This window comes from Ochotona curzoniae, unplaced genomic scaffold, assembly GCF_017591425.1.
Source record: "Ochotona curzoniae isolate NIBS_2020 unplaced genomic scaffold, NIBS_Ocur_1.0 scaffold_4683, whole genome shotgun sequence".
NCBI classification, from domain to species: Eukaryota; Metazoa; Chordata; class Mammalia; order Lagomorpha; family Ochotonidae; genus Ochotona; species Ochotona curzoniae.
The window spans coordinates 4,138,363-4,164,237 of record NW_024467121.1 but is presented as its reverse complement, the minus strand read 5'-3'; the positions used below and the strand labels follow the sequence as shown (position 1 = coordinate 4,164,237).

The window sequence follows — 25,875 nt, the reverse complement described above, 5'->3', positions numbered from 1 at the left end:
CAAACGTTTCTTACAAGGCAGACATTGAGTAATTAGAATAAGCAGTCAGAATTCCATTGCAGAAAACAGAGTTAACACTTATCCAACTGAATATTAGTGCATTTAAAAAAAAAAAAAGTTAAGAAAAACATCTTTTATGTCCAGTTCAGCTGCACTTGATTCAAGTGTTGCTCATAGAGGTTTGTGTTGTTATAAATTAAACATGCTGCTGCCTTAGCAGCCAAAGGTACTAGGAAAAAATGTTCATGTCACAGAATAAATAGAGCAGTCTCTTTGAAGCAGAAAAGTTATCTCACACCGATCCGGGAAGTCATCCACTCCAGACCTTGACATAATCTGAACAAGACAGAAACACGTACAAAATTAAAATTTTAATGCTTATTAATTGAAAGCACACTGTTACCCAAAAGTTGACGCTATAATCTTTATGTACACACTTCAGTGATAATATTCAATTATCACTTCCAGTAAAATGGAAGGTTCATTTAAAATCATCTTAATCAGACAAGTTAATATAAAATTTTTAGCATCATTTTGAAGACTGCAAATATGAACCCTGCCAGTTTCAATCCTTTAAAATGAACCAAAATTGAAAGTGACAGAGAAAGACAGTAGGAACTTCACCTTGCCCTCTACATCTTAAAGAATGAAATACTTATGGCCCAGTACAAGCCAAAAAGGTCTACAAATACTTTTATGTTGTAAGTGCTTGTTTTTGTTTTTAAATATTTTATTTATTTGTTTGAAAATCAGTGACAGTGAGAGCCAGAGACGTTCCATCCACTGGTTCACTTCCCAAATGCCTGTAACTGCTAGGACTGGGATAGGGTGAAGCTAGGAACTTCATCTGGGTTCCTTACACAATGCTGCCTGCCCAGGAATACTGGAAGGATGCTGGACTAGAAGTGGAGTAGAAGCAACCTGAACTGGCACTTAGATACAGGATGCTAGCATTTCAAGTGGTGCCACTAGAGGTGTCAGAACAACAGGCCCAGCAACCCATTTTAAATATGAGAAAAACTAACAATGCTGATTTGAATATAAGTAAGTTCCTGGCTTTAAACCAGTTAACCCATTCAAAACACTTTGAGTTTTCCTTGCCCTAATACAAGTACACTGAAATTCGTAGGAAAAGAAGAAAATACCATAATGATAACTATATCAAACATTATTATTTTATGAGTATGCCCACGGAAGGACTCCTACATAAAGCAGATTTACTCCTGTAGAAAGCTGGGAGCTGGACCTGGTGTATTGGCTCAATTGGTTGATCCTTCCCTTGCAAGTGCTGGGATCCTGTTCATGTGGGTTTGGATCATGGCTGTTCCACTTCATCTAGCCTAGCAAAGCAGTGGAAGAGGGCCCAAAGCTCAGGACCATGCATCTACATGGGGGAACCAGAAGAAGCTCCTGACTCCTGGCTTCGGATTAGCTCAGTTCTAGCAGGTGAAGCTATCATGAGGAGTAAACCAGTGGATGGAAGACCTTTCTCACTTTCCTTCTCTACAAATCCGCCTTTTCAATTAAAAAAAAAAAAAAAAGTAAAAGAAATAGGAAAAAAGAAACCTGGGAACTTAGGCCTAAGTTTCTGAAGAAAATATGAAATGGCCAAGTTGCTAATCCTATACTTTCAAGCACCAGGATCCCACCTGGGCATTGATTCATGTACTGGCTGCTGGACTTCCATTCAGCTCCCTGCTTGTGCACCTCCCCTTTTTTAAAAAAATATTTATTCATTTTTATTGCAAAGGCAGATTTAAGAGAAAAGGAGAGACAAAGAGGAAGATCTTCCATCTGCTGGTTCACTCCCCAGGTAGTTGCAACAGTCAGAGCGGAACCAATACTGAAACCAAAGGAGGCAGGAGCTTCTTCCGGGTCTCCCACACGGGTGCAGGGTCCCAAGGCTTTGGGCCATCTTGGACTGCTTTCCCAGGCCACAGGCAGGGAGCTAGAAGGGAAGTAGAGCAGTTGGGACTCAAACTGGTACCATATGGGATCCCAGTGCATCCCGTTAGAAAAGGACTTTAGCCACTAGGCTATCATACCAGGCCAAAAATTAATAATCTTAAAAAAAAAAAAAGGTGAAATTTCTTTAAAGCTTAATGTTTAATTCAGGTTATATTACAGATACCTTTCAGTTACTAAACAATAAAAGCAATTAATAAGGAACTAAAATGTCTGATTATAAAAATTTAATTCAGAGGTATATTATGGTATTTTTAAAAATAAAGCATTACACTCGTATTAAATTGTTTCGGATGGGGCAGGATGTCATAGTAGGGAAGGGGTTGTTTGACATTCTGGTTACTATGTAACCAGTGACCCCTACATCCTATACTGGAATGCCTTGCTGTGCTCTTCAGTCTCAGCTTCTGCTGATGTGCACCCTGAGAGGGCTCCTGTCACCCACAGGAGGAACCCAGACTCTGGCTAAGTGATGAATCAGTAGATGGGAGATCGCCCCTACAACCCCAATTTGCCTTTCATGTATATAGACCAAATAAAACAGTAAGAGTTATACACAATACCCAATGCATCTTTAAGAACAGTAACAACAAAAGGAATGGGATCCAAGCAATAAGCAAATTGGCCAAAAAAGTTGGCAAAATCTGAAGGAAATCTCAGTCCCTCTCAGATGAGTACTCACCCCTCCCCTGTTAATGCACAACAGGACTGGATATGCCACGGATGATCCTTAATCGAACTCAGGGTGAGGTATTTAGAGATTTCAGCCGCCGTCATGCATCCTTTCATATCCTGTTTATTTGCAAAGATAAGGACTGCAGCCTTCCTTAAATCCTGCAATTAACACAGTGTTTCTGGTAATTAAAATATCACAAATCAAAATAAACTAATGAAGCAGCAGGATAAAATATACCCAGTTGCACAGTTACAAAATAACATCACATAACCTTGATTTAATGATTCACTCTAACAAATTTAAGCATAAACCACACAGTTATAATCCTATTTCTAGGCCAAAAGGGTCAAGCCAAAAAGAAAATAAACCTGGAATTTAAATACTGACTTCAAGTTATACAAGCAACATTCCAGTCGAGAAAATACAATGGTATGCTGCCAACTACAAGAGTGTCTCCAAAACGTGAACTGCAATAGTGCAAGTGAATGCTGGGTAATATTTACTATTTGAATAAATATGAATATTTGTATAACTTAGGCATATGGATTAACATTCTATGTTACATTTTCAACATTATACAAACGTTGGAAATAAACTATGTGGTCATTAACAGCAGAGACTAAAGGTGGTATATTACAGTAGAACACTATAGTTACAAGAAATGAACTAAAACTAGATGTGTTACATATTACAGAGTTTTCTCTTTTCTTACTCTGTTTATAAAGTTGTTAAGGCAGGCATAAGCAGCGTTAACTTTGAAAAAAAATCTGCAGTAACAGGAGTGGTTTACAAATTAATGTTTGAAATTCTATCTGTAAGACTTTCAATGTAATATTTACATATGAAGTTTTGCTAATAATGAGAAAGTCAACATCACACCCATCTTTGTAAAAAAAAAAAAAGCAATGCATAGTATTTTGCTAAGATTCACTTTTAAAATGTACCTCATGAGCCAACATTCTGTATAATTCTTCTTTTGTAATAGCTAGCCGTTCCCTGTCAATGCTATCCACCACAAGAATGATGAACTAGAAGACAAATACAAACAAACCAAATGAATTAGACATTGCAAAGTTTTCTGCAGATCTACCCAAGTGACATAAGTACTTTCTTTATATCATCATTGCATGTACTGCTATTTCGTCATAAACATTTTGTTATAGAATCCTATCATGCAGTGAAATACAAATGTTAATAGTAAGAAAACAGTAACTTGCAACTTTAACAAATAAATACCATGGTCAGGTTAATTTTCTTTTTTTAAAAAAGTGATGCCTAGAGTTTGGTGCAGTTCTTGCCTTGCATCTGCCAGGATCCCATTTGAGCACTGGTTCGTATCCTGGCTGCTCCACTTCTCATCCAGCTCCCTGACTGATACGGGAAAGCAGTAGAGGATGGCCCACAGCCTGGAGACCCTGCACCCAAGTGGGAGATCCAGAAGAAGCTCCTGTTTAGGTTGCTGACGCTGCAGATGAAGGATTAGCTTGATATATCCCCCAGAAAAAGACACTTTTGCAAAAACAGTATTAATATGGCAAAGGGACACACAGATCAAAATGAAAGGAGAAGGCCATGGTGTTGTACTACAGCTGGGAAAGCCATACGCTGCAATGCTGACATCCAAGCTGGGCTCTAGTTCCAGCCCAGGCTGCTCCATTTCCCATTCAGCTCCCCGAAATTGTGCTTGGCAAAGAAGCCGAAGGCCCAAATCCTTGTGCCCTAGCATGTGAACGGAGGGGATTTTGGAATCCTGGCTTTAGCTTGGTCCGTCCCTGGCCATTATATCCACCTGTGAAGTGAACCAATGACTGAAAAATTTCTCTTTCTTTCTCTCTCTATAACTCTGCCTTTCAAATAAAAAAAATAAAAGACAACAAATATGAGAGCCAGAAGTAGAAAAATCTGTTGATAAACATTTGCAGGAAAGGAAAGAAGGAAGATAAGACACTAAAAGTTCAAATAACTGCAAATGAAAGATTGCAAACGAAATTTTGCTAAGTAAAAATGTATAGTGACAAAGGCTCCCTTAAAACGAGCATATTTGAAGAGTTATTGATTAAATGGTGCTGAAGATCATGTACAGTAGGGGGGATGATGCAAAATAAATTGAGACCAGGAGTAGAATCAGGTTAAAGTGATGATTACAGAGAGTAATAATCGGAGTAATCAGTACATAAACAAAGAGGCTTAGAAAGAGAAATACAGCAAAGAAAGAATGGGCAATTTTTTATGGGAAGGTATTGGAGACACAAACGAAGGTGCCAGCAGCTGCTGCTTTGAGTGATTCTTCAGTGTAAAAACTTTCATAAGGTAAAATGACAAGGAAGAACAAAGTGACTATTAAAACACATAAAACAGATCTTTACCTGAAATTGCTAATGCTGTGTTTGAATGGCATACTGCAATAAAGATCTTTGCTCTGTGTCATAATTTTGATATTCTTGAACATTTCATGCAAAAGGCATCAGTAATCACATCCCTTTCTGTACCCACATGAAACTAAGCCTTTCACGAGTTTCAGACATTCCACTTTCAAATCCCTTAACTACACACGGGCTAGCTATAATCTACTTGAACCAATTTACCAATGACAATCGCTCTTTTCACAGCTGCAGTAATATCCTAAAGTGCTGTTCTTCTATGACTTTATAACATATCCTAGATTGAGAATGTTTAGGATATAAATGTATACAGTAAGCTAATTTCTGATAAAATTTTTGCTTACTCTCTTAAATGAAAAAACTACAAGTGCTGAAGATCTCTGCTGTGCCATCCTGGTTTCCTATTTACACACTGCACTGGAACATACACATAGGGGCTTCTGTTATGGAACAGCAGGTTAAGGCCCCGTCTGTATCTGCAATGCTGACATCATATGTAGGAGCCCTGGCTTGAATTCTGGCTGCTCTACTTCCCATCCAGCTCTCTGTGAAGGCACCTGGGAACGCAGAAGCTGACTCAAGAACCTGTGCCCCTGACACCCATGTGGGAGACCTGGCTGGAGTTCTAGCCTAAGCCAGTCCTGGGCACTGTAACATTTTGGGGAGTGAACTAGGGGATGAAAGAGCTCTTTCTCATAACTCTGCCTTTGAAATAAATAAAATAAATCTCTCTCACACACACAGAAATGCACATGACAAAGAAAGAGAGCCAGGAGCAAGTACTGGACAAATCTGTCAGGCCATTATGGTTAAGTCACGTGGTGAGTGAATGACAGGTAGAAGAAACCCCTCTCTCCTCTGCCTGCTCTGTGCCACTGCCTTTCAAATAATCAAAATAAATCTTAACACATATATGTATTATGTTACAATCTCAATCTAGAAAAAAAAATTTTTTTTAATTTTTTTTTCAATTGGAAAGGCAGATTTGAAGAGACAGACAGAAAGATCTTCCATCTGCTGGTACTCTCCCCAGGTAGCCACAACAGCCAGAGCTGAACCAATCCAAAGCCAGGAGCCTGGAGCTTCTTCCGGATTTCCCACTGCAAGGTCCCAAGGCTTTGGGTCATCCTCAACTGCTTTCCCAGGCCACAAGCAGGGAGCTGGATGGGAAGTGGAACAGTGGGATACCTACCAGCGCCCATATGGGATCCGGGTACATGCAAGGTGGGGACTTTAGCCACTAGGCTACTGCATTGGGCCCAAAAATATATAGTTTTTATAATAGGCAATCATGCAGAGCAAAATTTCCTTTCATTACACCTCTTTCCTCACCTTTCCCTAACTCCAATTTTTTCTTTTTCAGGACTTTATTTATCTGAAAGACAGAGCTACAGAGACAAGCACAGAAAAGAGATTTTCAATTTACTGGTTTCACTCCCCAAATAGCTGCAAGAGCCAGGGCAAGGCCCAACTAAAGGCATGAGTCAGGAGCCAAGAGCTTTATCCAGGTCTTCCACCTGGGTATACAGGTTCACATACTTAGAATATCCTCTGCTACTCTCCCAGATGTATTAGCAAGGAACTGGATTGGAAATGGAGCAGCTGGGACTTGAACGGAGTCCATCTGGGATGATGGTATTGTAATCCACAGCTTTACTTCCTATGCCTCAGCTCTGGCCTCCCTCAACTACAATTAAAACATTTTTTAAAAAAAATTAATTATTCTTATTTGAGACTCAGATTTACAGAAAAAGGAAAGACAGAGAAAAAAATTTTACAATTGCTTGTTCACTCTCCAAATGCCTACAGTGTCCAGTGCTAGGCTGATCCAAAGCCAGGGTCCTAGAGTATCCTTTGGATTGCCCATGTGGATGAAGGGATCCAAAGACCTGGGCCATCTTCCGCTGCTTTCCCTGGCACACTAGCAGGGAGCTGAATCAGAAGTGTTACAGCCAGAACTTGAATCAGTGCCCATGTGGGATGTTGGCACCTCAGGCTGAGGCTTACCCTACTATGCTATGGAGCCATCCCCAAATCCCTGAACCCAAAAAAACTTATCAGGAAAAATAAAAAAAATATGTTTCAATTTAGAGGAGATTATTGGTGAAATATACCTCTTTGTAAAAAAAAGAAAAAAAAAGCTACATGGATACTATCTGTACTTTAAAAATTTTGAACAGTACTTCATGGTGTTAAAAGAGAAATAAAAGCGAAACTAGAAGATAATACAGATTTGTTTGTGCAGGTTGGCTCTGAACTCACAAAATATCTCACATGGCCTTCTAGAAGATGGTCTGCAACCCAACTTTATAAAAATTAAAGTTGGGCCCAGCGCGGTGGCTCAAGTGCTTAAGGTCCTCACCTTGCACTCCCGGGATCCCATATGGGCACCGGTTCTATCCCCGGCAGCCCCACTTCCCTTCCAGCTCCCTGCCTGTGGCTCGGGAAAGCAGTCGAGGATGGCCCAAAGCTTTGGGACCCTGCACCCACGTGGGAGACCCGGAAGAGGCTCCTGGCTTCGGACCGGCATAGTATCGGCCATTGCGCTCACTTGGGGAGTGAATCATCGGACGGAAGATCTTCCTCTCTGTCTCTCCTCTCTGTATATCCGCCTTTCCAATAAAAAATAATTAAAATTAATCTTTAAAAAAATAAAAATTAAAGTTTCCTCACAACTTTAAATGCTCAACACGTGCTTTCTGAAAAACTTTTATTAAATTATGCTTAAAGTATGTTATCCTCCTCTAATCAGGATTTTAACAAGTTGCAAGATTTTGGAGAACTGGATCTAATTTCTCCCAATGTCAAAATTCTCCAATGTCTGGAAACAGAATTATGAAGATAAACAGAGAGCCCGGTCAACAGTAGGCACTACACTAATAACTGTTCCCAATTCTCTCTATACTTGCTTATTTTCTTCTGACAATCTGACTTTGTCACTGAAAGGAACTTAAGTGAAAAGCAACTGCCAACATGCCTCTGGATAACATGTCCACTTCTGTATTTGCTCTTTAGGTTTTTTTTTTTTTAATTATGATTATTAAAATTCAAAAGTCATCTTAGCATACCTCTGTGTTTGAGTAGTATGTGTTCCAGGATGACCGCAGGGACTCCTGACCACCAATATCCCACATAAGAAAATGAGTGTTTTTCACAACTATTTCTTCAACATTGCTTCCTATGGTTGGGGAAGTATGAACCACTTCATTCATCAAGCTGTTAAAAGACAGATATCAAAAAATTCCTCTGTAAATCTGATTACCTCTGTAATTTTAGATAGATTAATCATCCTTATTTATAAGCACTAGTGATAGCAATCCTTTATGTGAAAATAGAAAGTAGGAGAACATTTGTGAAAATAAATATTTAGATAAATTATAATTGCTGAAGGAAAAAAAATTTTTTTTGGAATCCATTAAATGAACTGAAGGTTTGGTCTAGTCAGAAAGGAACACAGTGGTTTGGACTTGCATTTCTATAGCTCAAAATCCCAACTGCATGCTTTGTTATCACATGACAACTGGGGGTGACAGTGCCACTAATATTTGCAGGCTGGCAGGCACTGGATAGTAGATGATCCATGATTTTGAAGACTGTCTATGGAAGAAAACTGAGACTTAGCTCAATTATTAAAATTAATTCAGAATTAGTAACCGAAACAAAAAAAGATGAGGCATTGAAGAGATGGAAATGTCACTTAAAAAGAACAACAAGCATGTTTAGAATATTGATGTTTTTACAATCATATCATTAAGTTACATTAATTACTATACTCAATAAACACGTAGTTCTAATAGTATGCTAGTGTTATGTTAGATGAGGCTTGCGACTCTTTTTGGTTTTTATGTGCAGAATATTTAATGAAGATAATTAGTTTCTGAAAAGCTTAAATTTTTGCTGAAGACTAAGTCACATAAAAATATATGACAAATAAATGAAAATGCTTTTAGAAAATAAGTAAATCTTCAATTTTGAAACATCATACATTCAGTAAAAGTGGCTGAAAAATACATTAAGCATTGGGTATGTATATTATGGTGGGCTGCGTGTGCCTTTAACCAAGGAGAGGTGGGACCAAGTAAGGGGCTCACAATGGTAGGATGTATTTCATAACTATCCTTGGATATGGATTTACTTCCATTGTTTAGCAAAGATCGTTTCATTGGCAATGACAGGTAAAGGGAGATACTCCGATAAGTGGATTGATGAACTGTTAAACATTTCCTCAAGGATAAGTATTAACATTTCTCTGTAAGTTTTATGTCTTTCAGTACTTTCAGGATGATTGCTATTTATTTGGACTGAATGCCTTTGGCTCTTAAACAACTCCGAAGCTATCAGGAAACAGCAGTTTCCTAGACATGAAACTGAGTGTGCCAGGATTTAAATGAAATCCACTCTACTGCCTCCCTCTGCAAAGTAGCATGTGCATTATTTATTTTACTTTAATATTCATTTTTTTGTTCAACTGCAATGAATGTTTGTGAAGACTTAAGCAAACATATTGTAGTTTATCTTCCTTGCTTTTTGAAATTTTGCATCTGGAAACAAAAAAAAGGAATGTTTCAATTTTCCTATCATATTATAAAACTAGGAATATTATATTACAAAGTCTCAATAAGTAAAACAGTAAAAACTGTTGAACAAATACCCATACTTACAATTGATAAAGAATGGTGGTTTTCCCTGCATTATCCAGTCCCACTATAATGACTTTGTGTTCTACAAAAAGAAAACAAACCATAAACATTTCACAGTGCTACAAACTATAATTATATACTTGCAACAATATTAATCAGCTTGTTAATGACAATCATTTCCTGGATATTTACTACCAGACTGTTAAACACTGCCAAGGCTCTTTCCTTTGTTAACATGATCTGAGTATCTATAATGACGTCCAGTTCTCTTTATGTAAAACAGATTGAGAAATGGTTAAGATTAAAACTTGGTCATTTATATCAGATTTTGAGGAGGAGGGACTCAAGTATTCATCTTAGGATACGAAGAGTTTGGGGGCTTGCGTGATGGCTAATCCTCCACCTTCAAGCACCTGTATTCCATACTGGCACTGGTTCACGGCCTGGCTGCTCTACTTCCCATTCAGCTCTCTCTGCCTGTGGCCTGGGAAAGCAGTGGAGGATGGCCAATGCTTTAGGATCCTGTGTCCCCAAGGGAGATCCAGAAGTGCCTGGCCTCTGTCTTTGGATTGGCTCAGCAGCCAGCAGATGGAAGATCTTTCCCTCTGTAAATCTGCCTTTCCAAGAAAAATAAATATATTTTTAAATAAAAAAAGGCACTAAGAGTTTTAAGTTAAGACATATTTTTCATTTACAAACTTAGAAGTGTTTCTTGATCAAAATAATGTTTTGTCAGGCTTTTACACCTGGAAGCTTTCCCAGTTATGTGCATTCCTTTTTATTCAAAATAATCTCATTTTAAAACCTAAAGCTAACATCTTTTCTCCATCATGACACACCTATATTATCAATCAGTTTTTCACTCCTCCCACTCATTTAAAAACATAAGCAAACTACTTAGGCTCTGATTTTTTTTTTTTTTCAATTTTTCTTCTGAAGCAATACTATTCTTTGTTCAATGAAAACCTGTTCCAGCTCTTTGCTCCTTCTGGTGCCACCTTCATAAAGTTATTTTATTGGTACATGGCTTACAGTCTATTTTGAAAGTAGAAAACAGCCCAATATCATCTTTTCTGGATTGTAATCCATACAGATTCCCATTCTTTCAAGTAGAATGTGTAGCAAGTTACTCGAGAACCTCAATGGGGCCTGAAAGAAAAGCCACAATTTGTAGCCAATGTACATCTCACGCCAGACTTTGCTCTTCTGGATAACCTCTGATAAATGTCAAAATTCAAATCCTATATTTGCTCCAGTATCAGTTTATAGTCCTATTCTAAAGCCTTCATAATGCAATAGCCAATAAAAGGGGAGCCATGATTTTTAGACAAGTTCTTGATATGAAAAACCATTTTTATATCTTCGTATATCTTTACACGGTAGTTACTGCCTAGGTAAACTGCAGATATACATGGTCCTGTGGAGAGGTTACTTTTTTCTTTATGGTAAAAGATACTTTGCAAAACAAAACAAACATAACTAAGTTCGTTTATTGTAACTCGTCGTAATTTTCCTCTTGGACTCTTTAGGTTAATGTCCCCTATTTTTTTTAATGGAGTCAGTCTTGAAGAGTTGCCTTACTTCAAGCAAGTGTAAACAAACTTCCTTTACAAGAACAAGATCATGAGCATCCGTAACAGGGGAGGAACAGACTGCTTGGGCGACAGCTGCACAGCCCCTGGAGATCACTGAGTACTGGCAGCAGGGAGGAAGCCCGTGTCAACGGTATGCAAAACTTGGTGCAGATACTTGCAGCGGGGAGAAGGGAACAGAGGGATGGTACCAGCTGGCAAGCAGCACTTGCCAGTGACTGCTCCACTTCAGATTCAACTCCCTGCTGATGGCCTGGACAGTGGTCTAAATGTGTGTGCTCCTGTCATCCACATGGAGACCCAGGTGAACCTCCTGGCTTTGCAGCCATGTGGGAAGTGAACCAGTTCATGGAAGACAGCTCTCTCTGTGTCTGCTTCTTCCCATAACTTTGACTTTCAAATAAATAAATCAATGTTTCAAAGATGTGAGTTCATGAGTATACAAGTAGCAAAGTTTTTATCCTTATAAGGAAGCATCCTCATGTAAGGAGAAAACTGAAGATAAAGCTTTATATATCCACATCTATAACTACATTAATAAACTAAGTTATTTGAATTACTGAATACAACAGTCTACTGAATTTTCACATCAATCTGTACAAAAAAGTACAACTCTCACGCAGCAGTAAATGATGCCCCTTAATGTTAAGCAGAGGTGTGTGTGACTTACATGGTTGTTCCAACCACTACTTTTTTGGCTGGACTTAATCAAAGGGACACCCATCCAAGGACCGCATGCTATACATATAAACACATACACAAAAATCCATTCAATGCTGCAAATGTCAGAGATTTCCTGTGCAGTTGTTTTGGTATACATAATTTCCTTCAACAATTGTAATTCACTAAAGCAGATATGAAGATGTTTATATAAATTTGCACTATTTGCATTATTCTGTAGTAACTATTATTACTTGTTGATGTAACATCCAAAATGTATTAGACAGGGTTTAAAAATAAAAAGGATCTCCCTTCAATGTCAAATTTGTATTTGTGTTAACTAGATGAACATTAAATATTTAAGATAATTCATATTTCAAATACAGATTAGAGATTCCATTTCATTAGAATCAAAGTGTCTACAACACTGTGATAATATGATAAAATTAAGCATTCTATAACATCAACTAATCCTCAGTGTATATACATGAGATTACATATCTTCTTCATTTCTAATGCCTCAGAATATTCCCTACAAAGACTTCATAATTAGTTGATGGACTAAAACACAGCCAATCTCAATTAGCATTAAGAGTGGTAAATGATAACACAAATAATCCTAAATTCTTTATTAAGAAAAGATTCTGCAAACACAGGTATAGCAAAATTCATCTTCATTCGTGTCTCAGAAACATCATTAATCTATTTGTTGTCACAGAGTATAAAGTATTCATGCTTAGAGCAAGAATATATATATATTAGGGGTGGAATACATTCCATTAAAAAGTTTTGTGGATAGTGAAATAATTTTATTTTATCTTATTTATTACAGACCTACCTTTTTATTTATTTATTTGAAAGTCAGATATACAGCGAGGAGAGCTGAAGAGAAAGATCTTCTGTCCGATGATTTACAATCCAAGTATCTGCAATGGCCAGAGCTGAGCTCGGCTGATCCATAGCCAGGAGCCAGGAGTTTCTTCCACATCTCCCATGCATATGCAGGGAAAGAAGATGGTGATGGCACAAGTGCATGAGCCCTACTACTCACGGAAAAGACTTGGAGTTGTGGATCATAAAGTTGGCCTGGCCTAGCTCTGGCTGTTGCAGGCAAAAAAGAGGGCCCAGTACGGTGGCCTAGTGACTAAAGACCTTGCTGGAATCCCATATGGGTGCCGGTTCTAATCCCAGCAGCTCCACTTCCCATCCAGCTCCCTGCTTGTGGCCTGGGAAAGCAGTCGAGGACGGCCCAGAGCTTTGGGACCCTGCATGGGCATGGGAGACCTGCAGAAGTTCCTGGCTCCTGACATCAAGATTGGCAGAGCACCGGCAATTGTGGTCACTTGGGGAGTGAAACATTGGACAGAAGATACTCCTCTCTATATATCTGACTTTGCAATAAAAATAAATCTTGAAAGAAATAAATAAAGCAATAAAGAAAAGGAAGGAAGAAATTAATTAGTTAATTAATTAATTAAGTGCCCCAGTGTAACAGGCACTGTACTTGGGCCTTAAGGAAACATTTTACATTATCATTCATCCTCAAAACTCATTGTGTACTTGTTAAAAATTTCACACAGTATCTCTAGTGAGATCCATTCTAATATTTCTTATTTTGGAGTCACAATTCACTACTTAATGGCTGCTTTTCAAGAAACTGATTTATACTATACTGTTTAGGGGGTAAAGTTGGTCTGAACAATTCAAGTTAAAAATAGGGTGACTTAAAAAATAAAAAAAACACATCCAAATTCAAGACTTCAGCAGATTCAAATAGGATAAGGCTAAAAAAAAAGCTAAAACTAGGTACAAAAGGCTAATCGATCTGCTGAAAATAAATAAAGTCTAGCTGGCAAGAGAAAAGGCCATTCAACACAAAACGAAGTAGACACAAATATTAGGTAAGTTTTCCTCAGAAAAAACAATGAAGGGCAATGAAAATTTTCAAGTTACAAAGAGAAGAGAGAAGAGTCCACTGAGGATGATATAAAATTGTACTTTTAAAAGTGAAAGCGAGGGCCCTGCAATATTGGCCTAGTGGCTAAATCCTCCTCTTACAAGCACTGGGATCCCATATGGGTGCAGGTTCATGTCGCGTCTGCTTCACCTGCCATCTAGTTTCTCCTTTTCTCTATAATTTTGCTTTTCTAAAAATAAATAAATAAATAAATAAATAAATAAGTCTATACAAAAGTGGAGCCTGGCATGGTAGCCTAGTGGCTAAAGTCTTCACCTTGATTGTGCCTAGGATCCCATAGGGGTGGCCAGCCTTGTGTCTCAGCTGCCCCACTTCCCTCCCAGCTCCCTGCTTGTGGCCTGGAAAAGCAGTCAAGCATGGCTCAAAGCCTTGGGACCTTGCACACGTGTGGAGACCCTAAAGAAGATCCTGGCTCCTGGCCTTGGATCAGTTCAGCTCTGGCTATTGCAGTCACTTGGGGAATGAATCAGCGGATGAAAGACTTTCCTCTCTGTAAATCTGACTTTCCAAAGAAAATAGAGAAAAATAAAGAAATCTTATATTAAAAAAAGATGCGGGCCCGGCGCGGTGGCGCAAGTGGTTAAAGGTCCTCGCCTTGCACGCCCGGGATCCCATATGGGCGCCGGTTCTAATCCCGGCAGCCCCGCTTCCCTTCCAGCTCCCTGCCTGTGGCCTGGGAAAGCAGTCGAGGACGGCCCAACGCTTTGGGAACCTGCACCCGTGTGGGAGACCCGGAAGAGGCTCCTGGCTTCGGATCGGCATAGCATCGGCCCGTTGCGCTCACTTGGGGAGTGAATCATCGGACGGAAGATCTTCCTCTCTGTCTCTCCTCTCTGTATATCCGCCTTTCCAATGAAAAAATAATAAAAATAAAATCTTTAAAAAAAAAAAAGATGCAAATGAGTGAGCAACCAGAGATGGAATAACTTACAAAAGAATGTACTTCCGGGCCCGGCGCGGTGGCGCAAGTGGTTAAAGGTCCTCGCCTTGCACGCCCGGGATCCCATATGGGCGCCGGTTCTAATCCCGGCAGCCCCGCTTCCCTTCCAGCTCCCTGCTTGTGGCCTGGGAAGGCAGTCGAGGACGGCCCAAAGCTTTGGGAACCTGCGCCCGCGTGGGAGACCCGCAAGAGGCTCCTGGCTTCGGATCGGCATAGTATCGGCCCGTTGCGCTCACTTGGGGAGTGAATCATCGGATGGAAGATCTTCCTCTCTGTATATCCGCCTTTCCAATGAAAAAATAATAAAAATAAATCTTTAAAAAAAAAAAAAAAAAGAATGTACTTCCAAAAAGAATTATTTACAAAAGAATATTCAATATGAATGACTGACAAAAATGTAAGCAGAAACAGAAAATTAAGGCTGAGCTACAACACCCACCATTTCGCTTGAGAGCTGGGGCTGAGGATCAGCCAGGCTGGGCTAGGCTGCAGCACTTGCCAGAGAGAGTTGGAACTGAGGATGGGCAGGTTGGGCCAGGCTGCAGTACCTGCCGGGTGAGTACAGAGACTTGGCCAAGCCATGCCAGGCTTGATCACAGCACCGCTGACATGCATAAGATCAGGACTAGGAGTGAGCCTGGGAGAACTTCAAGGAGTCCCCTGTCAGGCTGTTGATTCAGGTGGTGAGCGTGAGATGGGGCTGGAGTCAGGACAGGCATGGCTGCAGCATCATTGCCTGGGTTTGGGAGTGGGCCAGGCCAGAAAAGACTATAGTACCTGCTGGCATGAGTATGGGCTGTATGTGGGGCTGGGCCAGGCTGACCTATGCCACAGCACCCTTAGGTGTGCATGAGAGCCAGATGGGATGTGAGATGGGCCAGGTTATGGGGCAGTACCTGCTGGCAAGTGCAAAAATTGGGGTTGGGAGTAGGCCTGGTGGAGGTCAGTGGGGTCACACCAACAAAGTTCCAGCACTGGCTGGTGTGTTTGAGAGATGAGGGTGTGGTATAACTGACCAGACAGTTGGTACCCACTGGTATGTGCACTGGGTGAAGCAGGTAATGGATGGAATGTGACTCTGCATTAGATGGCATACACAAGAGTCACCCCAACCAAGGTTTCATGGAGGACTCTGCAACTAGATCCCCTAACTCAAACTTTGACCTCAGGGAAAATCACAACATATGTGGTCCGAACTTAGAGTCCAAGTATCAGAACTGGGCCTCCTCAACTGCTGATGCTTGTGCACTACAGAACATACCCAGACACACACGAAAGACATGACAAGCAGCTCACCTACGTCAAAGGAGGACATCGAGTACCTCACCAAAAGATTTTCTTGGGGACTGACAGCGTGGCCTAGTAGCTAAAGTCCTCGCCTTGAACGCCCCAGGATCCCATATGGGCGCTGGTTCTAATCCAGGCAGCTCCACTTCCCATCCAGCTCCCTGCTTGTGGCCTGGGAAAGCAGTCCAGGACGTCCCAAAGCCTTGGGACCCTGCACCTGCGAGGGAGACCCAGAAGAAGTTCCCAGATCCTGGCTTCAGATTGGCATAGCATCCGCCATTGCGCTCACTTGGGGAGTGAATCATTGGACAGAAGATCTTCCTCTCTGTCTCTCCTCCTCTATGTATATCTGACTTTCCAATAAATAAATAAATCTTAAAAAAAAAAATTTTATTTTGCAGTGAAACTGACAATATCTTAGGACTATCAAGACCACTGAAGCAGTACCCTGGAACATCCTTCCCCACATCAGGGTCTCTAAGGCGATACCAAACGACCGTTTCTATTCCCAGGCACTGACTATTTAATAATATGAGGGAAAACAGAAGGAGAAGACAGGGAGGGAGGGAGAGGGGGGCATCCATATACCGAATAAAAATTAACAACACAAATAATAAGGGGGGAAAACTTCAGAAAACTAGAGAACAGAAGAAATTTAAAGAAAAATCAGAAGACACAGCACTAACGAAACAATACTTTAAGAACTATATAAGGGAAACCTCCAGCTGCCTCCCGGCAACTGGTGGGTCTCAGGACGGGGCGTCTCATGCCTGGATTCCGGACGGCCGCCATGGGCACATGGTGAGCCGTCCTCCCCGGGCCTGCTGGGTTTCGGGGGCCGCTTCCTTCGGGGTGAGTAGACCGAGGGGGGGAGGCCTCCGGGACTGGGCAGGTCCGGCACCCAGCCACCGCCCTCATTGGGCGGTGAAGGGGATTTGGGAGGGGCGCGACCTTGGGCCTGGGAATTTTAAACCTCCAGCTGCCTCCCGGCAGCTGGTGGGTCTCAGGACGGGGCGTCTCATGCCTGGATTCCGGACGGCCGCCATGGGCACATGGTGAGCCGTCCTCCCCGGGCCTGCTGGGTTTCGGGGGCCGCTTCCTTCGGGGTGAGTAGACCGAGGGGGGGAGGCCTCCGGGACTGGGCAGGTCCGGCACCCAGCCACCGCCCTCATTGGGCGGTGAAGGGGATTTGGGAGGGGCGCGACCTTGGGCCTGGGAATTTTAAACCTCCAGCTGCCTCCCGGCAGCTGGTGGGTCTCAGGACGGGGCGTCTCATGCCTGGATTCCGGACGGCCGCCATGGGCACATGGTGAGCCGTCCTCCCCGGGCCTGCTGGGTTTCGGGGGCCGCTTCCTTCGGGGTGAGTAGACCGAGGGGGGGAGGCCTCCGGGACTGGGCAGGTCCGGCACCCAGCCACCGCCCTCATTGGGCGGTGAAGGGGATTTGGGAGGGGCGCGACCTTGGGCCTGGGAATTTTAAACCTCCAGCTGCCTCCTGGCAGCTGGTGGGTCTCAGGACGGGGCGTCTCATGCCTGGATTCCGGACGGCCGCCATGGGCACATGGTGAGCCGTCCTCCCCGGGCCTGCTGGGTTTCGGGGGCCGCTTCCTTCGGGGTGAGTAGACCGAGGGGGGGAGGCCTCCGGGACTGGGCAGGTCCGGCACCCAGCCACCGCCCTCATTGGGCGGTGAAGGGGATTTGGGAGGGGCGCGACCTTGGGCCTGGGAATTTTAAACCTCCAGCTGCCTCCCGGCAGCTGGTGGGTCTCAGGACGGGGCGTCTCATGCCTGGATTCCGGACGGCCGCCATGGGCACATGGTGAGCCGTTCTCGGGCGGCCAGTGCGCCATTGGTGCCAGGCTCTGCCTGCTGGCCGCCCGGCTGGGGAGCTCTGGGGATTTGGTTCTTTGAGTTGCTGCTTAATTAGCTCCAGGTTGAACCCATTGTGCTTCTTGGACCTGAAAGAGGCAGTAACTCTTCCTTAGCAAAACTTGTAATCACTAACAATTCTGAGCCCCAAATACCAGTCATGCAGAAGCTATGGCTTGGGGCTTGCCCTGCACAAGTAGCTCCAACAGTTGGCCAATGTGTCAACTGGTAATGGAACAGAGTAGATTAGGCACGACTGAGCAAACCTTAGCCCACAAGTAAAACTAGAAACCAGGAGGGAGCAGAGGTCATGCCGAGCTAGGCTCTTGTACCTGCTGGTCTGTGGGAGCCTGGGACGCTGAGTCACAGTGTCTAAGGCAGAGTTCGGGACAGGGGAGGGGTTGTGCCAAGCTGAGTCAGAGCATCCATTGGCAGGCATGTGATCTATGCCTGGGAACGGACCCGGTTGGGGAGCAAAGGGGACAACCCTAGCTGGGCTGAGGTTCCCACCAAGAGGCGCGTGGCCTGGAAGGGGGCTGCGTTCTGATCTGGAAACAGTTGTAGTCTCCCTTGGCACAAATGTGGACTGGGATTGGATGCACCGAACTGGGCCGGACCCCGACTCCCCCTGGTGTTCTGGAGGACCAGGGCAGATGTGGGATGGACTAGGCAGGGTCTCAAACCCCTACTGAGCCATGTGTGAGCCATACGTGGGTATGGACAAACCATGGCTGGGCTGGAACATCCAACAGCAAGCACCAGATTGGGTTGAAGGCCAGTCAGGAAAAGCCACAGTTCCTGCTATGACAGGAGGTGGACTGAGTAGGGTTGGCTCATGGACCCACTGGTAAGCGTGAAACCTGGCATTGGGAGAGGTTCTGATGGAGGAGCCTGGGCAACTCCTCTGGCAGGACACAGACCCAGCAGGTAAACGCAAGAAACATGATAGGAAACAGCCCAGAAAAGGCCATGGAAACCTACCCACTGGCATACAGTTGGCAGACGTGGGGGCAAGACCAGGCTGAATCTGTCCACATCATCCACTGGCAAATCCAGGCACCAGTGTGGGTCGACCCAGGGTCGGTCGCAACAAAGACTAGTGCACATTATGGAATGCCGAGGTGAGGTTGCCTGTACCAGAAGGGACCGCAGTGCCCAACCAGCCTGAGAACAAGAAAGGAAGTGGGCAGAGCTGGCAGGGGAATAAGGGAGGGTTCCTTTGCTGGACAGCTACTTCCGCAGGAGAGCATGGGCTGGGATGGGGGCAGACCAGACTAGGCAGAGCTACCACACCTGTGCGCCTCATGTGGACTAGATCAGGGAAAAGCCAGGCTGGGCGGATTATTCCTACTGGTGCAAACAAAATTAAAGTGGGCGAGGTTTGTTTGGGCAGCATCAACTGGAATCTGGGAGTGGGAGAGGCCTGGGAGGGAAATAGTGGGCTCATCCCTCTTGGGTTACCACTTCCACGGGAGGACATAAAACTAAGACAGCGGCTGGGGTGGAATGGGATGTGGGACAGACTGGATTACTGCTACACTTACTGGCAAACCAGGGTAGGGGGTGGGCCTGGTTGGGGTTATTGTGGGTCGCTCCAACCTAGGCTACAGCTCCCGCTGGTTTATGTGAGGGCCAAGTATGTGCTGGGCAGAACCAGACTGGACTGCAACACCCATTGGCTCCAGTGGAAGACGGGAGTGAACACAGAACCAACCCAGGAATTGCAACCACCAGCTGATTGGAGCGATGGACGGTGCCAGGCCCTGTACTTGTTAGCACATACAAGAAGTTTCTTTGGAGATCTTCCTAATCTAAATGCTGGACTCAGAACCATAACAAAGAAAAGAGCGAAGACAGACCGGGTCAACCAACCATCTAAGCTATGATGGACTATGTCACTCAGTGGATTTTTCAAAGACCTCATAGTGCTTGGAGCGGCAAGATTGACAGCGATTCATAACTGTTGCAATATCAAAACCACTTGAGCAAGGACCTCAGAGCATGCCCTACACCCGGGACTTGGGGAGGGTGGGAAATTGGGTGGGCCTTCTCCCTTAAAACCCCCCTTTTAAACATGAAGGTAACAATATGGAAAACATATTAGTATTATCCACTTTCCTGTAGCCCTTGAACCTTCTTACCCTAATTAACTATGTAAAGAATGTCAAAATAAAATTTATTAAAAAAAAAAAAAAAAAAAAAAAAAAAGAACTATATAAGGGCTGGGCCGTGGCATAGCAGGTAAAGGTGCTACTCTGGCATCCCAAAAGGCCTCCCATTTGAGCCTTGCTTCCTGCCTTGGCTGCTCCACTTTCAATCCATGATGTTCCCTTCTAATGGCCTGGGAACCCAATGGAAATTGGCCCAAGTGCTTGTCCATAAAACAGGAATGTCTTTCATCACGATGTTTGAAATTCCCATGTAAACATATTATTCAGTAACATAGAATTACATAACTCTAGAAAAAAAGTGTTTAAACAGGTCTGATGATACATATCACTCTAAGACATTTCAGTATTTAACTTCTTCAAATAAAAACTATGCGCATGTGTTACAGTGATTTAGCATCTACCAAGTGCCAGGCACTGGCAATGCAAGGGGAAATGAAACAAAGTTCATGCATAACACTTTATTTCCATAGAAAGAAACAGACACAAAAAGCAAACAAAACTGCAGTAACATTAACAGGTGGTACAATATAAACAGGATTCAGAAAAACAGCAGGGTAGAGATGCAAAGAAGCAGAACTGGGGTCAGAGAGTGCTGTTTCTGATGAGTGGTTGGGGAAGTCTTCCCTGAGGGATGACATTTATTGGAAATCTGAATGAATTAATCATTTGAAGCTTTCAAACCACTGGCAGCAGAGAGAAGAGAAGTTTGATGTACCTGAAAACAAAGTCGGACTATGGATAAGTATTCAAAATTATAACACAAGATTCACCAATGAAAAGGAAATAATTAGATAATTAAGATGTGTAGTTGATTCTGAAAATGAACTATAATTAAAGCCTCCTTTGATTGTCCTTAATTCTTCATAATATAAGAAATAATTGAAGCCCAGCACATATAGTCAGAACACAAGAGAGAAAGATAATGGCAATGTATTCAAAAAATAATAATTAAAAAAAAAAGAATGCACAACCTAATGGGTGAACTTAGATTCCTCCCATATGCTTATTCCAAGAAAGGTCTCCAGTTTCTGAGAAAATGCCTGAAATATAAAAACACTAATAAAAACAAAAAATGTAATAGGAGTAAGAAAATTTTTAAATAAAATAAGGCAAGTAAGCACATAAACATCAATAGCTTCTGTGCCAGCATCGTGGCACAGCATGCCCAGCCTCCACCTAAGCCACTGGAATTCCACATGGGCTCAACTCAGTCCTAGCGGCTCCACTTCTGATCCAGCTTTCTGCTAATGTGCCTGGGAAACAAGTAGGAGATGGCCCAATGGTTTGGGTCCCTGCACCCATGTGGAAGACATGGAACAAGTTCCTGGTTTCAGCTTGGCCACTGTGGTCATTTGGGGAATGAACCAATGAATGGAAGATCTGTCTCTCTTTCTGTCTTTTCTCTTTGTAGCTCTACCTTTCAGATAAACAAAAATATAAATCTTGGGGCCAGTATGGTAGCATAACAGGCCCTGGGGCACCAGCATCCAATTGAGAGTTGGTTGAGTCCCAGCTGTTCCACCTCTGATCCAACTACCTGCTTTTGACCTGAGGAAGGCAGCAGCCAAGGATGGCCCAAGTCCTTGGGACCCTGCACCATTGTGGGAGACCTAGAAAAAATGTCCTAACTCCTGGCTTCAGATCAACTCAGCTCTGGCCATTGCAGCCATCTGGGGAGTGAACCAGCAGATGGATAATCTTTCTTTCTCTTTGCAAAATCTGCCTTTCAAATGAAAACTAAATAAATCTTTAAGAAAATTCTTAAAAACCAATGGTTCTTAACAGTACCCTCAAACAAAAATAAAAGTATAGTTCTTAACACTAGTTGTACATTTTAATCAATTCTGCACTTATTCTGATTTGACTAGAGTTAAGTGCAGCCTTCCCAACAGATTATTTTAACTGGCAACCAAAGTTGGGCAATTCTGGATTAGATGTATATAATGGTAAAAATGGAAATATATTGATAGTTGTGTTCGATACAGAAAAGAAAAATACATATTAAGATATGAATTTGATCACATTATTCCCCTCGTTTAAAAAAAAAACCCCTGAAAAGTACTGTTGAAAGCCTGCTTGCTCTGCACAGCGGACGTCGCAGTTGCCATCTCAAGCCCTCTGAGATCTGGTTCTGCCGGCTACCTCTCCAATCGAGAAACAAGCCAACTAAGCCACTGTGCAACTAAGTCAGACAGCTCACCTGTGCCAAGTTCATTCCTTCGCTTGCCAGTTCTCCGCCTAGAGAGCATGTACTTTGTACCTAAACTCTTTATACGCCTGGATACACTCCAATTGCTCACTAACATCCAAGACCACCCTACCCTAACAGTTTCTCCTGGAACCACCTGCAGAACAGTCATTGCCTCCCTTCTTGTTGGTACGATCGGTTTTACATAAATCCATTCACTGATTTACTACATCATTAAGTTTCAACGTGTGTCTAGATGAGTAATCTCTGAATACTTCCAGAGCAAGGGAGGCATGCATCTTTTTTGTTTTTAATTTTTTGTGTTCTATGAGTAAATGCTGCATGAGTCAATGAGAATAACATGATACCACAATCACTATTTATAATTGCTCATCATGAAAGTAAAAGGGAAAGAAAATTCTAAGTAGGAACAGAGCTTTAGGAGGTCGGAACAACAAAGTGGTAAAAGCAGCCCACGAGTCTTTGATAATCTCAAAAAATTTCCCTTCTCATACATTAAATTTCTTTTTTAATCAGGGAAAACATAAATGACAAAAGACAAAGAGCCAGAATATAAAACAGAAAAGGGAAAAGGAGGAAGGGGAGGAGTAGATAGGGAAAGCCAACTACATTAGCAATACGTCTTAAATTCCAAGGAACAAGGAATAAATTACTGTTTTAAAGTTCACGTTTTAAAATGCGGCTTTACATTATCAACTCCCATAACATTAGGAAACATAAACTGGAAGAAACGACATAGTAAACTCAGACTCACACTTAAACCATCTAAAAACGGATACTTATTTGCGGTAACTGCATACCTGCATTTGCACATAGATGTGTAAGTGTGAGCATGCATCCTTATTTACAAAACACAAATTTTTAAGAGTTGTTATCCACAGGACAAATGAATTACAGCCATTCTAAAGATACACCAGGCTTATAAATCACTCCAGGGCAAAATGCAAAGCAAAGCTTTATCAATTTTGAAACTGGGTTCCATTAAGAAAAGATCATTTTATCTTAAAAAAAAAAAAACCTCCAACTTTAGTGTCCGCCCCTTTTTGGCACAGAATTTTCTGTCTTCAAAAGGCACCGCATCTCCTTCTGACTCAGAACAGGTTTAACAACTTTTCGGCCCTTCGGACTTGCAGCTTGGAGTGTGTCTCATAGCCTATTCACCATCAACGGTGGACGCGTAGCTTCTCACAATCGAAAGCATTAAGTTTTTTTTTTTTTTTTCAAACACCCAAGAAAGGAAAGGGCGTAGGATGCAGACCTCCAGACACCCCGTATCGGAACTGAACAACTCACTCTCTAGTTCTTGGAAAGCAGGCAAAATTACGGGGAACATGAGGACGCACCGGCTGGGAGGGCAAGGCGAACAACAAAACAATACTAGTCAAGAGAGAAAAGTTTTAGGTTCCCGGTCGGACACTTCTCCCGAGGTACCCAAACAAGGAGGCGAGAACCGAAGACAGAAAGGGCCCTCAACATGCCTCCAGGCAACTTCAGGGGTTTTCCGCTGCGCCTCGCGACCGTTCCAAATTCCCAGTTTGGATTTCGAGTCGCCCAAAGCGTCTTCTCTCAATTCCCCTTCTCCACACAGATCCTGACTCTTCTGCAAGATCCCACGGTCTCTAAAACCGAGCTTCTGCCCACCCCGGCCACTAAGTCAGCCCCTTCTTCTCGGGGTCCCAGCCCGCTTCTCCTCACCCAGGAACCCCGTCTCCGCCCGCCGTGCCCTACCTAGGTAGGGCAAGTGCACTCGGCCGCCTCGGATTCGAAGCCGGGCGCGCCTCCATCCTTCTCACCTTGGTTACAGAAGAGGCTCCACAGCTTAGCGAAGATGAGCCCCATCATGAGCACCTGGACGGGTCGTGGGGTTCCCTCAGCAGCAGGTGCCGCTGCGCCGGCCCCCCCAGCCCACACAACGCGGTACGGGCTGTCCGGCACCAAGGAGAAGCCGAGCGAGACCGCGCGGCGGCGACAGCGCCGGCCGACCCGCAGCCCCGTTACCCGTCAGAAGGTGCGGCGCCCCGTCCCCCACCGGAGACTCCTTTGTTTCGAGCACAGTGAGCCCAACGCCGACCCGTAGTCCCCTCGCTCTGAACCCACCTACCCACCGGAGACGCCTCCAGCCCCAGGCCCCGCCCCCGCCCCGCCTCCCTCCCGGAGCCGGACCACCCATCGCCGGAAGGACGGCGCGTGACGTCGTCACCCATGCGTCAGCCCCCGCTTCGACGTGGCGTTTCCGCGGGCTTCACTTCCGGTGGGCGGTAGGTTGGGAAGTTTGGGGTGTCCTTGGGACGGGGGTTCGCACTGGTCAGGCTCTGCGTCCTTGGATTGACCGCCCCTGGCGTGTGCCGGCTGTGTCCCTGACCTCTAAAAACAGGGCGGAAACAGCGATTTTCCAGCTTGACCAGCCGCTCTTTTTCGTCCCTTTTGCAGCACAGAACTGAAATTATTCAGTTTGTCTTGAAGATTTCTATTAGAAAGGCAGATATATAAAGAGGAGGAGAAACAGAGAGGAAGATCTTCCGTCCAATGATTCACTCCCCAAGTGACTGCAATGGCTGGAGCTGAGCCAATCCGAAGCCAGGAGCCAGGAGCTCTTCTGGTATCCCACAGAGGTTCAGGGTCCCAAGGCTTTGGGCCGTCCTTGACTGCTTTCCCAGGCCACAGGCAGGGAGCTGGAAGGGAAGCGGGCCTGCCGGGATAGAACCAGCGCCCATATGGGATCCCGGCCGTGCAAGGCGAGGACCTTAACCACTGCGCCACCGCGCTGGGCCCTAAAAATTAAATTTTTTTAAAAGAAGTGTGATACTGTCTTTAAGACTATAACAGTTTGTTAAGAAGTAACTGGAAATATTTTCCTTTAATTAAAATTGAATTTCAGAAAAATCTCTTCAGTTCAACAAAACACTGACAGGGCCGTGGTCACTGTAAAATGAAGAATCTAAAATTTCAAAATAGGAAAATGCTGACAACTTAGGGGAATTTTAAAAATAGAACAATTATTTTTTCAAAGGCACTATTATATAGTAACTTCACATAATACTTGAAAAAACTGGATACCACTGTAATTGAACTTATTATTCAGCTAAGATCAATTTCCTCTTGGCTTGAACCAAAAGTCCAAGGGACAGTGTGTCTTGCCAGCTAAGAACAAGTAACCTTATGCTAGGAAAAAGAAAAAAAAAAAGAAAGAGAAAGAAAAGAAATAAAACAATAAAGAAACATACTCCTCTCAATTTTTTTAAAAATCAGGCCTGGTGCCATCCTCACCTTACACGCTCGGGATCCCACTTGGGGAGTGACCCAGTGGACAAAAGATTATCTCCTTCGCTGTGTATCTGCCTTTCCAAAAAAAAAAATATATATATATATATATATTTAAACATTTATTTATATTCATTGAAGAGCAGATTTACAGAGAATGATAGGGAAAAAACCCTGGATTGAAATAGGAAGAGTTGTGCCCAGATTTTGTGGTCCCCAGAAATCACCAGGAGTCTGAAGTCGACCCA

The 25,875-nt window shown here is 43.3% G+C and overlaps 1 protein-coding gene across 1 annotated transcript; it reads right to left on the bottom strand.

Moving 5' to 3' along the window:
- On the bottom strand, positions 1-24,442 carry ARL5B (ADP ribosylation factor like GTPase 5B). The gene is made up of 6 exons (XM_040967930.1): positions 24,160-24,442; positions 9,684-9,744; positions 8,091-8,238; positions 3,586-3,669; positions 2,648-2,799; positions 1-336 (listed from the first exon to the last, which is right to left on the bottom strand). Exons 1-6 carry the CDS (start codon positions 24,206-24,208, stop codon positions 288-290), a joined length of 543 nt encoding a protein of 180 aa, XP_040823864.1. The 5' UTR covers positions 24,209-24,442; the 3' UTR covers positions 1-287.
- Positions 24,443-25,875: the final 1,433 nt, after the last annotated feature.